The sequence below is a fragment of the Centropristis striata genome, chromosome 7, assembly GCF_030273125.1.
Source record: "Centropristis striata isolate RG_2023a ecotype Rhode Island chromosome 7, C.striata_1.0, whole genome shotgun sequence".
Classification (NCBI taxonomy): Eukaryota; Metazoa; Chordata; class Actinopteri; order Perciformes; family Serranidae; genus Centropristis; species Centropristis striata.
The window spans coordinates 3,139,589-3,154,707 of NC_081523.1; the positions used below are offsets into that span (position 1 = coordinate 3,139,589).

Sequence of the window (15,119 nt, forward strand, 5' to 3'; positions counted from 1 at the left end):
ACGGTACCCATCCCTAAATATAACCATATAATATTCCTTAATTAAATATAGCCTGAATGACGGCTGAAGCAGACTGTGATTAGTGTTTTATCACCACAAATCACTCCTAAATTAGAAAATCTGATCAAGAGAAATCTTTAAATAAATAAATCACAGTGACTAAGGAAGAGGAGCAGTAATGTTTACACACACTACTACAAAGTAAAGGTGCAAAAATGAGCAGCATGTTCATCCAAAACCTCTGACAGTCTCCGAAACAACCAGAAAATATGTAAAACTAACTACCTGGTTGACCCTGAAACTAAAATTGACCCTAAAAAGTGCTCAAATGTTTCACTCAAGTAAAAGTAGCAAAACTACATCACGTCAAAATGCTGCTTTACAAGCAAAACACCTGCATTTTATATATATTTCTAAAGAAAATGCAAGAGAAATAGCATTAAAATACACTTAAAGTACCAAAAGTTGAAGTGCAAATCCTGCAGAATATGAATAACACGTTTCTGCTGGATAAATTACTAATCAGTGATCATCAAGACTGAAATGTGTGTAATCATTTGACCTCTTCAACTCTAATATAACCATATAATATTCCTTTATTAAATATAGCCTGAATGAGGGCTGAAGCAGACTGTGATTAGTGTTTTATCACCACAAATCACTGCTAAATTAGACAATCTGATCAAGAGAAATCTTTAAATAAATAATCACAGTGACTAAGGAAGAGGAGCAGTAATGTTTACACACACTACTACAAAGTAAAGGTGCAAAAATGAGCAGCCAAAACCTCTGACAGCCTCCGAAACAACCAGAAAATATGTGAAACTAACTTCCTGGTTGACCCTGAAAACTAAAATTGACCCTAAAAAGTGAAAATGCTGTTTTACAAGCAAAACACCTGCATTTTATAAATATTTCTAAATAAAAATACAAGAGAATTAGCATTAAAATACACTTAAAGTACCAAAAGTTGAAGTGCAAATCCTGCAGAAAAGCCTCATTAAAGTTTTTATTATCACTCATTTAAATTAGCTCCACATTAACAGCTGCAATATTCCTTGATATACTAATAAGTATCTTAAAAATGTTGCTTTGGACATGTATTTATAATCTAAATCTGCAAAAGATATTAAATAAACAAACATAGTGTTTAGATTAGAAATACACGTCTATAGCAACTAATACATACTTTTTTAGTAGAAGTAGCGACTTATTAGTATATTATAAGTAATATTGCAGCTGTTAATAGTGGAGCTATTTTTAATGAGCCATTCTGCAGAATTTGTACCATAATTTTTGGTAGTTTAAGTGTATTTTGATGCTAATTCTCTTACTTGAATGTAGGTGTTTTGCTTGTAAAACAGTATTTTTACACTTTAGCATCACTGCTTTTACTCTCTCTAGTAGCAGTGGTGCTTTTTACTCCACATGTATGAAATATCTTTAGTTACTTTGAATATTTAGATTATAAATACGTGTCTAAAGAAGCGACTTATTAGTATATAAAGTAATATTGCAGCTGTTAATAATGGAGCTAATTTTAATTAGTTATAATAAACACTTAATGGGCCATTCTGCAGGATTTGTACTGACATTTTTGGTACTTTAAGTGTACTTTAACTAATATAAGATTAATAATGCAGGTGTATTTTTACACTACTAGTTATAATAAACACTTAACTGAGCCATTCTGCAGGATTTGTACTTCAACTTTTGGTACTCAGTGTATTTTCTTGCTAATTCTCTTGTAGTTTTGAGCTACTTTACTCGAGTATTTCCATTCTGAGCTACTTTATACTTCTACTCCACCACTTTTCAGAGACAAAAACTGTACTTTTTACTCCACTCCACAGTTCAAAATAGTACGTACTAATACAAACTAAAAGTACATCATTCTGCAGGATGAGTACTTTATTTCTCTCTATTAGATGATTTCATTTTAAAGTGAATATGATTTTTTCTTCATGATTTTTTTTTCTCTTTTTTGCGATTAAGGTGGACTACATGAAGTTTAAAACTTTTATGCAGGATTAGTGCTGTCATTTTTGGTACTTTAAGTGTATTTTGATGCCAACACTTTTATTATAAATAAATGTTTTAGTCCACTACGTTTAGTATTAGTATTAGTACTTATTAGCATATAAAGTAATGTTGTAGCTATTGATAGTGGAGCTAATTATACTTAGTGATAATAAACACTTAAATTAGACATTTTTGGTACTTTAAGTGTATTTTGATGCCAATTCTAAAAGAATTTGCATCAAAATACAATTAAAGTATAACTTAAGTAGTTAAGTAGTTAAGTTTAACTTAAGTAAGATGTTATTAAAATAGTGTTTTTACACTGTAGTGATAATAAACACTTAACTGAGCCATTCTGCAGGATTTGTACTTCGACTTTTGTCACTTAAAGTGTTTTTTCTTGCTAATTCTCTTGTAGTTTTGAGCTACTTTATACTTTTTGCTCCACTCCACAGTTCTAAAGTCCGTAAAGATAAAGTAAAGATTAGTGCTGTCATTTTTGGTACTTTAAGTGTAGTTTGATGCCAACACTTTTGTGCTTTAACTTAAGTTAGATATTACTTGTAAAAGAGTATTTTTACTGTAGTAAAAGTATTTGAGCCCTTCTTCCACCTGTAACTGTCCTGATCCACTACAGAGTCTAAAAGGTTTCTAACTGTGTGTCTGAGCATCACCAACCTTTCTTGAACTCCTCCAGCATGGAGTCCAGCTTGGTGTCGTGGAACACGAAGTGGACCGGGTGGTTGTAGAACTTGGTGATGGTCTTCAGGGTGGTGCAGTCGTCCGGGTCCACGAAGGCCAGGTCCTTCACGTAGAGGATGTCCACGATGTTGGACCTCTCGTGCTCGTAGACGGGGATCCTGGTGTATCCGGACTCCATGATCTCCGACATGGTGTTGAAGTCCAGCACGGTGTCGCTGTGGATCATGAAGCAGTTGCTGATGGCCGTCATCACGTCCTCCACGGTCTTGGTGCGGAGCTCCAGCGCGCCCTGGATCATGTTGAGCTCCTCCTTCACCAGGTCGTTGTAGGGCTCCGTCACCTTCAGCATCTCCACCAGCTTCTCCCGGTTGTACACGGTGCCGATCTCCTGCCCCAGGACGCAGTCCAGCAGCTTGCTGATGGGCCAGGACAGCGGGAAGGTGAGCAGCATGAAGAGCTTGGTGACCAGGATGGTGTTGGCGCCCACCGCCAGGCCGTGGCGCGAGCACAGCGCCTGGGGGACGATCTCCCCGAAGATCACGATGCCCACGGTGGAGGCCACCACGGCGCCGATGCCGCTCTTGGTGAGGTCGTCCAGCAGGATGGTGAGGGTGGTGTTCACCAGGACGTTACCTAGGAGCAGGGAGCACAGCAGGTAGTTCCCCTTCCTCCGGATGGGCTCGATCTTCCGCGCGTACTTCTTCTCCTTGTCGGTGCCGCAGCTCTGCACGATGCGCAGCTCCATGGGGTCCAGCGCCATCAGCCCCAGGTTCAGCCCGCTGAACATGCCGGACAGCACCAGCAGGAAGGAGATGAGGATCACCTGCAGCCAGACGGGCAGCAGGGACTTCGCCTCCTCCACCACGCGCACCCGGCCGTCCTGCTCGTCCAGCAGGTGCCACGGCGCGTCCTTGTCCTGCGCGCCGCGGACGCACAAGCCGAACACCTTCACCGCTTCGCTCTTGCGGAGCTGCTTGATCCGCAGCGCGACCACCCCGGTGGTGTTCTGGTGGCTCACCTGCATGGGGCCCCGCACCTCTATGTCCTTCGTGTCCTCGTAACAGGTGCTCCTGTTCAGGTGGACCTGCACGGCGCCGAAGTCGTCGTTCTCCTCCGTGCTGGTGTAAAGTTCCGCGAACTTGATGAGCTCGGAGCTGTTGGGGCGCAGGTGGAGCCCGTAGAACCTGAACAGGGTGGCGCTGCCCTCGGTCACCTGGATCACGCCTCTCTCGGTGGTCGCGGCCGGCCGGTCGCTCTTCTCCAGCCTCATGCCGAGGATCCGCGGGGCGGCCCGGGGCTCTGCCGCCGCCCACCAGCTCCTTCTGCCCGCTAGAACACAAGAGAAGAGGACTAAAGTTACCGTGAAGCTCCGACCACTCGAGTCTATCGCCATGTTTGTTTCGCTCTCTGCGAGTGGGGGAACTGACGTCACCTACTCGTTTCCTCCGAGCCCGCCTCCTCATTTGCATACCCGCAGAGCGGCCAATCAGCGGCCGAGACGTCACCGGATCGAGCCCCCTCTTTTCATTTTTAAGGTCAACTGATTTTTTATTTGCTTTTTCTGCTCTTAAGGTGGACTTCATGAGTTACAACATTTATTTAGTTTTCTTTCTTTTTTCTCTTTTTTTTTTCAAGAAATGTTGACAACCAGGACAGAGTAAGACATCTAATGTATAATATCTAATAATATTTAGAATGTAATGTTTTTTCCAAACCAAAATTATTTTTAGCTCTGATTTTATACTGATTTTATTTTGATTTTATTCTAAAGAGTTTTGAAAACAGGGAAAAAGTAAGAAATCCATTAATTATTTTTTTAAAAATAGATGGATGGACTACGTTTTTTATTTTATGCTTTTGATTTTTAAAAAGTTTTGAAAACCATGACATAGTAGACATGTAATATTCTTATATATACACACATACATATATACATACATACACATATATGTGTGTGGATATATGTATTTATTAATTTTTAAATAATATATGTAATTTAATATTATTATTTCATTTTTTAAAATAATATATGTGATTTATTATTATTTGTTTAGGAATCTAGGAGATTTTGGCTGAACCTTAATGCTTATTTTACTCATTACTGTTCCTCTTTTTGTTCTGACAACAAAGACATCAAAATAAATGAACTAATTTTTTAATTGTATTTTTTCGTATTTAATTAATTTGTATTTATTAAGGTGGACTACATGGAGTTTTAATAAATATATTTAATATATTTATATATATTTATACATATTATACTTTTTAAAAGAGTTTTGACAACCAAGACATAGTAAGATGTGTAATATTTTTTTAAATGTATATTTTAAAACTTATAATATATGAAAAAAAGTTTTTTGGGCTGAACCTAAATGCTCATTTTTGAGCCTTTACTTTGCTAAAGTGCATCAAAATGAGTTTCTGTATTTAGTTTGAGCAGAGCTCCACCTGGTGGTCACATCAGGTGCAGTGCAGGCTGTGAAACCCATACACATCTATGGTGAAACCTGTGAATCACGTGGTGTTCAAATAGAACTCAGCTCCACATTCCCACACAATCTTAATGAGTCTTTAAAACGGTCTGTGAAGAACCACTTATTCAGTTATTAGTGTAATTTATTACAGGAAGTGATAGATCTTTAGAGGAAGGGTCATTTTGGACAATCCCTCTCACCATGTATGTATGTATGTATGTATGTATGTATGTATGCATGTAAATTACTTTTATTACAAATTTAAACCATAAGATGGAGGTTTAATTCTGTCAATTTAATATAATGGAACATTATAGATTTTTTTTACAGTAATATACAATTTCCTGATGGTCCTGAATGTTAAATTACAGTAAATTATTAGAATTATAGTTATGAATTAGGCAACGTTTTTTCAGTGCAAATAAATTTAATTTATTTAAATTAATAAATTAATACATTATAATAATAATAATAATAATAATAATAATGATAATAAAATAATAATAATACCTAATTATGATAATAAAATAATTGTAAATATTAATAATAATAATACAATTATAATAACAATATATAATAATAATAATAATAATAATAACGATAATAATAATAAATAATAATAATAATGATAATAAAAAATAATAATTATTATTATTATTATAAATAATAATTATAATTATAAAAACTAATAAGAATAATTAATTTAAAATAAATAAATTATAAATTTAATAAATAAATTAAAATAATAATAAAATAAAATAAATATTATTATTATTATTATTATTCATAATAATATTATTATTATCATTATTATTATTAATAATAATAATAATAACTAATAATAATAATAATGATGATGATGATGATGATAATGTAAAAAGGAAGTAAATTAAACACAAACACTCTTTGTCATATTAAAGTAAAATAATAATAATAATAATAATAATAATAATAATATTTATTATTAATGAAAATAATATTTATTGTTATTATTATTTTTATTATTATTATCATTATTATTATTAATAATAACAATAAGAATAATAAGAATAAGAATAGTTTCTGTTTATTATTATCTGTCAAATATCTTACGGTTGTTTACTGTTATTTGCTGCCAGACTTTCTGATTGGTGTTTTGTTTTTGTTTTTAGGGGTTTTTTTTAAGCTTTGTGAAAGTTTGTGTGAGTGTTTCGTTCACTAGAGGTCATTGTTGAGCCAAGTTTTTAATTACTCAGAGTGTTTCTTGGGTTGAATTGTAAACTAACGGAGCGCTGAGGGGAGTGGAGACAGGAGGAGGAGGAGGAGGAGGAGGAGGAGGAGGAGGGCGGGGTGGAGAGAAATAGAGGAGGGGAGAGCGGAGAGGCGGGTGGAGGGGACCCAGGAGGAAAACATTAGCCCTCATTTCTCCTCGAAGTTAGGAGATTGTACTTGCTACTTTCCAGGAGTTTTTTTCCAGGCGGCGCGCCGCGGGACGCACAGCTCTGAAGCCAGGACGCACGGTAAGACGCGCTATAACGCCCTTTAACTGGACCTGGAGGGGTTTGAGATGAAGCGGGCTGGGTGGAGGTGGGTTGACACGCTGAGATGGATTTTTGGGGGAAGAGATGGAGGAAGAAGAGAGAAAGAAAGACAGACAGGAAGCTGCAGCGAGCGGGCGAAGGACGCATTGTCTCCTCTGTGTCTCTCTGCTTCCTTGTGTCAAAGTTAGAAAGTAACGGAAATAATTAAGTTAAATGGGGAGAAAAGAGTTGGAAAAGTCTGTATCAGGAAAGAGAGAAAGCTCTGCTGCACTTTTTTTCCTTCCTGTGGGTATTTCCACACTACTCACTCTTGTTTTGTTGGTTTCACGGAGCTGCTCTTTGCGTAAAACGCTCCAAAACTACAACATGTTTTACCCAAAGTGTTGCCAAAACTTGATGTTATGCTATGAAATGGAGGCTGTGGTGTGTTATAGGTGAGGATGACGGCACCCTTTGTTTGTGGGAGTAGTAATGGTGAAATATGTGGAGATAAAGTATCAGTAAACTGTGTATCAGTGATGAATGATGAGTAATTTCTGCAGCATTGTGCAGCGGAAGGTGATGAAGCTCTCATTCATATCCTGCAGTAGAGCTGCAGATCACTTTCTATTCATGCTCACAGAGAAGTGGAGGCATGATAACACACATTGTTGACTTATTATCAGCTGTGACTTAAAGGACACATTCACTCTAAAACACAAAAGTTGGTAATACCACGGATTAGAAATACTTTGTTGCACACTGTAAGACTTTGCTGTAAATTTACAGTCAAATTCTAACAGTAACTTGCTGTATTATGATTGTACAGTACAACCTGGTCTCACAGAAATCCGTGAAATAGCCACGGATTTCGCTTAACTCAAAATCCGTGGAATAGCCACGGAATCGCTAAAATTTCCGTGAAACTGACACGGATTTTGCTACAATGCAAGTTAATATTCACTCAGTGAATGTACATAATCACTTTGTATGTTGGAATAGCCACGGGATATGACTGTCATTAACTTGCATTGTAGCGAAATCCGTGTCAGTTTCACGGAAATTTGAGCGATTCCGTGGCTATTCCACGGATTTTGAGTTAAGCGAAATCCGTGGCTATTTCACGGATTTCTGTGAGATCATGTTGGTACAGTATATTGCTGTGAAAACAATGCATTGTGGGAGTTATCATGATTGCTCAGGCATTCCAACGGTCAAAATTATATATTATATATTTCGGCTGAGCATGTCGGGAAAATAAAGCTGTTATTTTCGAAAAGAAGAAAAGTTTTATTTCATTTTTGTCTGGACTGAAATAATCACAATGTGTTGTTTTTCCAGTAATACTAATATAGAGTTTTCATGGATTAGTTGTAACATAATTTAGAGTTAAACATTTAAACGTCACAGTTTTTTTTTCTTCTTTACACGACAGTTTGTCGGTAAACGGACCTGTGTTTCTATAATACAGTAGAGGTACTGTAAATTTTACAGTAACTTACTGGCGAAACTGCTGCCAGTAATTTACTGTAATTTTACAGTAAAAAGTTTTACAGTGCAGGTAAAAGTCTCTTAAGTCACTTAAAGTACCAAAAGTGAATACAAAAAACAAATATTATGTAATAATTATTGATGCATTCTTGTGTTCACCTCTGTGATGTTGCAGCTTTAACCCTCTGGAGTCATCAAAGCATGACTTCATCACATCCAGACATAAAAACAAAGCAGCGTAGAGCCCTATACTATACTACACTACTATAAATATTATCTTCTTCTGGCTGCTAGAAATCTTGTCGTTTCAGTGTCACTTACTGAAAAGGCTGTTTATCTGTACGTCAGTGGTATTCACACCTTCTAACCAGCACTCAGTCATTCTGAAAACTGATGTTATGACAACTTCTTATGAATTAATTTACATTTTCAACCAGTGAACTAAACTAAGTTAGGGGAGTTTACATTTCCCTTTACTGTCCTGGGTATTTTTAATCATTGATAGCAGAATTTTTTACATTAATTACCAATAAAATGAAGTCCAACTCATTTTTTCTGCATTATTTAAAAGGACTTTTTAAGTGTTATGTACTTTATTACTATAACTATGAACTTTTTAAGTTGGCAACCATTTAAAAGTTAAGTTAGATTTTCGCGATGCATCGTATCCCTTTGAACGGAGAAGGTTTTTACAAAAGCATCATGTTGCAAAACAAGGAATGAATGTGGTCCTGAGTCTAAGGTGGTTTCCACATATATTAGTCCGGCAGCTTAGGACCAGATTTGGGAAGAAAGGGGACACGTCGGACAAAAGCACCACATTTTTTCCACATGCTCTCTATCACTATAGGTTTCAATTTTTGGTAGGAGCCACTTCATCAAGATTGCAGATCGGAGATGGCAGCCATATAAAATCTATGAGAACCAGTATATCTTCTAAACCACTTAGATGGTCAATCTTAGTGTCAAAATATACATTTTCTGGGTCAAAGAATAATTTAAAGCTACTGAGAATATCACTAGATGATCAAATAGATATGTTCATTTTGGCCATGTATTTACATAATTATTAGATTCCATTCTAATCTATTCATTTTCAGCTCAGGATTCTCTGCTGCAGCACTTGAAGCTAGTTGCCTACCAGTCTGGGTGAAAATGAACATTTCTATTTGATCAAATAATCATCTAGTGATATTCTCAATAGCTTTAAATGATTCCTTGACCCAGAAAATGTAGATTTTGACACCAAGATTGACCTTCTGAGTGGCTTGGAAGATGTATTGGTTCTCATAGACTTTATATGGGTGCCATCTCCGATTGGCCATCGTGATGAAGTGGCTCCTATCAAAAATTGAAACCTATGGTGATAGAGAGCACGTGGAAAAAATTTGAAAAGCCGCCTGACTATAAAAAGTGAAGTGGACTCGGTGCTGTTCAGTGCTGAAGTTGCAGCATTGTTGCATTTTTCAGTTGGTTTGGTTTTATCTTCCACACTGAGTTTTATCAAGCAAACAAGTTCTTCGTCTGTTGGACAGAATATGTGAGATGTGACACTTTTTCAAAACAAGTTGCAGACTTTAATGTATTGTTGGCAGAGGTTTTTTTTTTTCACTTTTATGCTGCATTGACCTGCTTTCCATCAGCCGCCATTCTGTCACTGAATAATTTGAAGACTTTGTTGTTTTTGTGTGTATGTTTTTTTGATTGTCTGACCACATTTTGACTTTATTTGGCCTTTATTTGCCTGGTGTTGATTCTCAAATTTCCACTCAAATTCAAGCCAGAATGCTCTGAAGGTTTGGTCGCTTCCTTCCTTTGGTTCGGACCTGTATAGAACCTATTTTTTAGTGCACCAGAGTTTAGTTTGAGCATTCACACCAGTAAAAACCAAGCAGACTATCAGACAAAATGCACCAGAGTTCGTATCAAGCGGACCAAACAGCTCAGGTGTGAAAGCCCCCCTAAGAGTCTTGAATGGTTTTATTGATAATAACCCAAATCATTATCAATAAAACCATGTTAAATGTCTAAATATCAGCTCTTAAATTAAACTCTTATCAGCTATTTTTGTTGTTATCATTATATTTATTCAAACAAATTAATCTTTAGTTGTACCAGACATTAAAATGAACAAGAAACTGAACAAAACAAGGGTGGTCTAAAAAAAAATTTCCGTGACTACATTTTTGGTCAATTTGTGTCTATTTTATAATTTTGAGTCCTTTTTGTTCTTTTTTACCTTCTTTTTTTTTGTCATTTTGTGTCTTTTTTTAGTCATTTTCACATTTATTTTTGGTCATTTTGTGTCTATTGTAGTCATTTTTACATTTATTTTTGGTCATTTTGTGTCTATTTTAGTAATTTTTGAATTTATTTTTGGTCATTTTGTGTCTTTTACATTTATTTTTGGTCATTTTTTTGTCTATTTTGGTCATTTTTACATTTATTTTTGGTCATTTTGTGTCTTTTTTTGGTCATTTTTACATCTACAGTGATGGAAACATTCTTGATAATAACCAAAATCCATATCAAGTAAACCATGTTAAATGTCTAGATATCAGCTCTTAAATTGAACTCTTATCAGCTATTTTTGTTCTTATCATTATATTTGTCCAAACAAATGAACCTTTAGTTGTACCAGGCGTTAAAATGAACAAGAAAACAAGTAGAAAACAAGGGTGGTCTAAAAGAATTTTCCCGTGACTATATTTTTGGTCAATTTGTGTCTATTTTGATAATTCTGAGTCCTTTTTGTTCATTTTTACATTCATTTTTTTTGTTGTCATTTTGTGTCTTTTTTAGTCATTTTTACATTTATTGTTTGTCATTTTATGTCTATTTTGGTTATTTTTACATTTATTTTTGTCATTTTGTGTCTTTTTAAGTCATTTTTACATTTATTTTTGGTCATTTTGTGTCTTTTTAAGTCATTTTTACATTTATTTTTGGTCATTTTGTGTCTATTTTGGTAATTTTTACATTTATTTTTGGTCATTTTGTGTTGTTTTTAGTCATTTTTACATTTATTTTTGGTCATTTTGTGTCTTTTTTGGTCATTTTTACATCTACAGTGATGGAAACATTCTTGATAATAACCAAAATCCATATCAAGTAAACCATGTTAAATGTCTAGATATCAGCTCTTAAATTAAACTATTATCAGCTGTTTTGTCCAAACAAATGTACCTTTAGTTGTTCCAGGCGTTAAAATAAACAAGAAATTTGAAGAAAACAAGGGCGTTGTAATATTTTTGATTTGATTTTATGATAGTGTCAGATAAAGATATGTTTTTAATCTGCCAACACAAGCCGATAAGATCAGCTGACAGATAAATTGGTTGCACAAGTAGCAGAAGCAGGAGAAAGATGATGCAAAATGTTGTACACTGTAGTAAAAAAAAAAAAGAAAAACAATAGCTACTCAATAAAATTGAGGCAACAGATTGCACGCAATATTATTTATTAAATCTGACTACGTTACAAGTTGAGTTAATAACAAAATAACTTAACAGGAAGTGCCTGTCAATTAAAAACGGACTAATTCTATTGTGTTGGATTCATTCAAAATTCTCTTTATTTAGAATTACAGACACATAAAGATTATATTTATTTATTTATTTATTTTTAGATTCTATCTCAAACATTTTTATATCAAAGTTATTAAAACAAAAATCAAGGACGCATTTGTATTTAATCAAAGATATTAAGTAAAATGAAATGAATAATTTAGAGCAGCTATTCTCAACCTTGGGGTCGGGACCCCAATTGGGGTCGCGAGATGATTTCTGGGGGTCGCCAAATCATTTTGGAAGTCAACTCTGTCTCCACTGTGTTAAAGTGTTCATGCGTTTTTGGTCACTTAATGTCTTTTTTTATTAATTTGTTGTTTTTTTTTGTCATTTTGTGTCTTTTTTGTCATTTTGTGTCTTTTTTTTGTCATTTTGTGTCTTATTTTGATCATTTTGTGTCGTTTTTTATCATTTTTTGGTAAATTTGTGTCTTTTTTCGTCATTTTGTTTCCTTTTTTTGGTCATTTTGTGTCTTTCTTTAGTCATTTTGTGTCTTTTATGGGTCATTTTGTTTCTTTTTTGGGTCATTTTGTGTCTTTTTTGGTAATTTTGTGTCTTTTTGGTCATTTTGTTTCCCTTTTTATGGTCATTTTGTTTCTTTTTTGTGTGATCTGAGCTGTGCGTGTGAGATTCTGTTCAGGTAGCGGGGGTCGCGGACAACATGCATGTTAAATTGGGGGTTTTTGATCATTTTGTGGTCAATTTGTGTCTTTTTTGGTAATTTGGTTTCCTTTTTTTGGTCATTTTGTGTCTTTTTTTTATCATTTTGTGTCTTTTATGGGTCATTTTGTTTCTTTTTTGGGTCATTTTCTGTCTTTTCTGGTCATTTTCTGTCTTTTTTGGTCATTTTGTTTACTTTTTTTGGTCATTTTGTTTCTTTTTCGGGTGATCTGAACTAGAGACACGTTCTGTGTTTAGTTAATAAGAGAGAAAAGAGCTTGTGGCTGCAGCAGCTTCACCTAAAACTGAACACCGGCACTGCGAGGAGGTCTGACCGGGTCATGTAAGGTAAATCCTTGGATCCAATCTCAATCAATAACTCCCAGCTGCTGCAGGAATAAATCTAACGAGGCTCAGAATCCAAAAGTTTGTGTCTCAGCTTGAAGGTCGTCCTCTGTTTGTGCCGCCGTGACGCTGCGAGTCTTTAAAGGGAGATTTGTGAAGTTAAAAGGTCAATCAAAGCGTCTGGTTTTATCCGGTAAGATGAGAGGAGGAGTGGCCCGCTGGCCTGAGAGGTCAGGTGAATTATTCAGAGGAGGATTGTTCGGGTCTTTTGGTGCAGCACTCGGGGCACCGCTTTGTGTCATAATGCATCTCACTTTTCCATTCTTGCTTTGTTAATCATCATCGGTGAGGTCGTAACAGGCGACGGCTCTGTTTATTCATGCATCACATGCTCAAATCAATGTTCCCCAAGGCAGAATTCGCCCAAAATGCTAATTATTTCCCCCCCTCCCAGTGCAATATGGGCTTAAATTTGTCTCATTAACCCTTAATAGAGCACTCATTGAAATACTTGCAAATTCCAAATTTCAACCCTACACTGCGAAAAAGCCAACTTGTATTTTTTACCGAAAACAGAAAATGTTTTGGTCATTTTCTGTGTTTTTTTGATCATTTTGTGGTCCATTTGTGACTTTTTTGGTCATTTTGTGTCTTTTTTGATCATTTTGTGGTCAATTTGTGTCTTTTTTGGTCATTTTGTTTCCTTTTTTAGGTCATGTTGTTTCTTTTTTGAGGTATTTTTTGCCTAAAACAGTGATTTAAGTTGGTAAAACTTAAAATTATTGATATTTAGGGCAATAATGTAAGTTAGCACAACAAAGGAAGCCAGTTGTCTGCTCAAAAACAAGTTGGTGAGTTGTTGTTACTTATATCTTTAAGTTGGGGTATCTATCTGTCTATCTATCTATCTATCTATCTATCTATCTATCTATCTATCTATCTATCTATCTATCTATCTATTCACAAGGAGAATTTTCTGTTTTACAAATGCCTTTTTTTGTTTTTACAAATGGAAAATTGGGTATTTACAAATACACAATATATTTACAAATACACACTTATTTATAAAAACCAAAATACAAGTTACAAATTAGAAATTTGTATTTGTGGATAGCAAAACATGTGTGCAAATCAAGCGTTTACAGGTATTAATGACACAAATTTAAGCCCCTATATTATATTACGATGCTTCTTTTATTCCAGACGTGAATCAGAGAAAAGAGAAAGAGAGTTTATGAACGATGACTCATCCTCACACTGAAAGCTTCCTCTTCTCCTCCCGGTCAGATCCACAGAGATAACTTTCATTAATCTGTAACTCTCTGTCACTATTTCAGCTTCTGTTTGTTTGTTTGACCCAGTTAGATCGAAGCTGATTCCGTCAGTAAAAGTACCGTTTGTATCTGATTCTTGTCAGGTACACTGTCAAAAATAATCTGTTAAATTTATGGTAAAATACCGGCAGCTGTGGTTGCCAGAATTTTACCGTAAAAATTACAGTGAGTGGGTTTTCTACTGTAAATTTAAATGTAAATATCAGCAAAAAACTGTAATTTAGACTGAGTAGTCCGTTTATTTAAAGGTAATTGTGTCCTTGAGACAATATGGTATTTCTCCATTCATTTTACATGATTTTTAAAAATATTTTTACAGTAAAACTGTGTTTTTCAAAAGTTTTGTTCTATTCTGTGACAGTAATTAAAAGTGTCTATTATGGTGATATGCAATTTTTTTTTATTTTAGGCCGTATTTCTCATGCAATTTGACAGCATTTTAGTGTAATTTCTACAAACACTTTTTACAGGGTATGACATCATTAAGTTATTGTTTAATCAGCTCGACGTGCTGCTGCAGGAGGACGTCTTTCTTTTTCTTTTTCAGTCTCTGCAGCGTTCAGACCGAATGTGTTTTGTGGTCGAGGTTCAGAGCCGAGGCGCTAAATTTGTGGAAAGACCAACAAGCCAAAACAAACATGAGTCTGTGTGGTTTACAGAAGGATGAATTAAAGCTGTGCACCTCAGCTCAGCAGCTTCCAAGATTAGTTTGATGATTAAGAAACTTGCTACAAACTGTCTACACAAAACAAAACACGATCAGGTGATATAAGTTGCAGATTTACAGTAACAATCGTTTTTAATAGTGTGTTCAGCGTGGTTTCTGACTGGATTCATAACTCACTGGAAAATTATTTCTCTCCAGATGATCTCTCGTTTTTCAACTTTTCATTCACACATTTTCAACTTTTAACATAATTTTTCGCGTTACGTTGAGTGTGTCTAGTTCCGTATTGTCTGCATCCTGCCTGAACACACACATTTCAATGTGCATTTTGAAGATTTGCATGAGAAAAGCTTGAT

At 35.2% G+C, this 15,119-nt stretch overlaps 2 protein-coding genes across 3 annotated transcripts in view; one reads left to right on the top strand and one right to left on the bottom strand.

Moving 5' to 3' along the window:
* Positions 1–4,300, bottom strand: part of LOC131974547 (metal transporter CNNM4) — an 86,067-nt gene extending 81,767 nt beyond the window's left edge. The window contains exon 1 of one of the 2 annotated variants that reach the window (XM_059336904.1): positions 2,701–4,300. In XM_059336904.1, the coding sequence (XP_059192887.1) occupies positions 2,701–4,117 (1,417 nt within the window). In that variant the 5' untranslated portion in view covers positions 4,118–4,300. The remainder of the gene's footprint in view (positions 1–2,700) is intronic. The other variant, XM_059336902.1, reaches the window with a different exon arrangement.
* A 2,287-nt stretch (positions 4,301–6,587) lies between these two features.
* Positions 6,588–15,119, top strand: part of LOC131974546 (phospholipid-transporting ATPase ID-like) — an 89,387-nt gene continuing 80,855 nt past the window's right edge. Inside the window, exon 1 of the mRNA XM_059336901.1 lies at positions 6,588–6,697. The gene's annotated coding sequence lies outside the window, so the exon portion shown is untranslated. The remainder of the gene's footprint in view (positions 6,698–15,119) is intronic.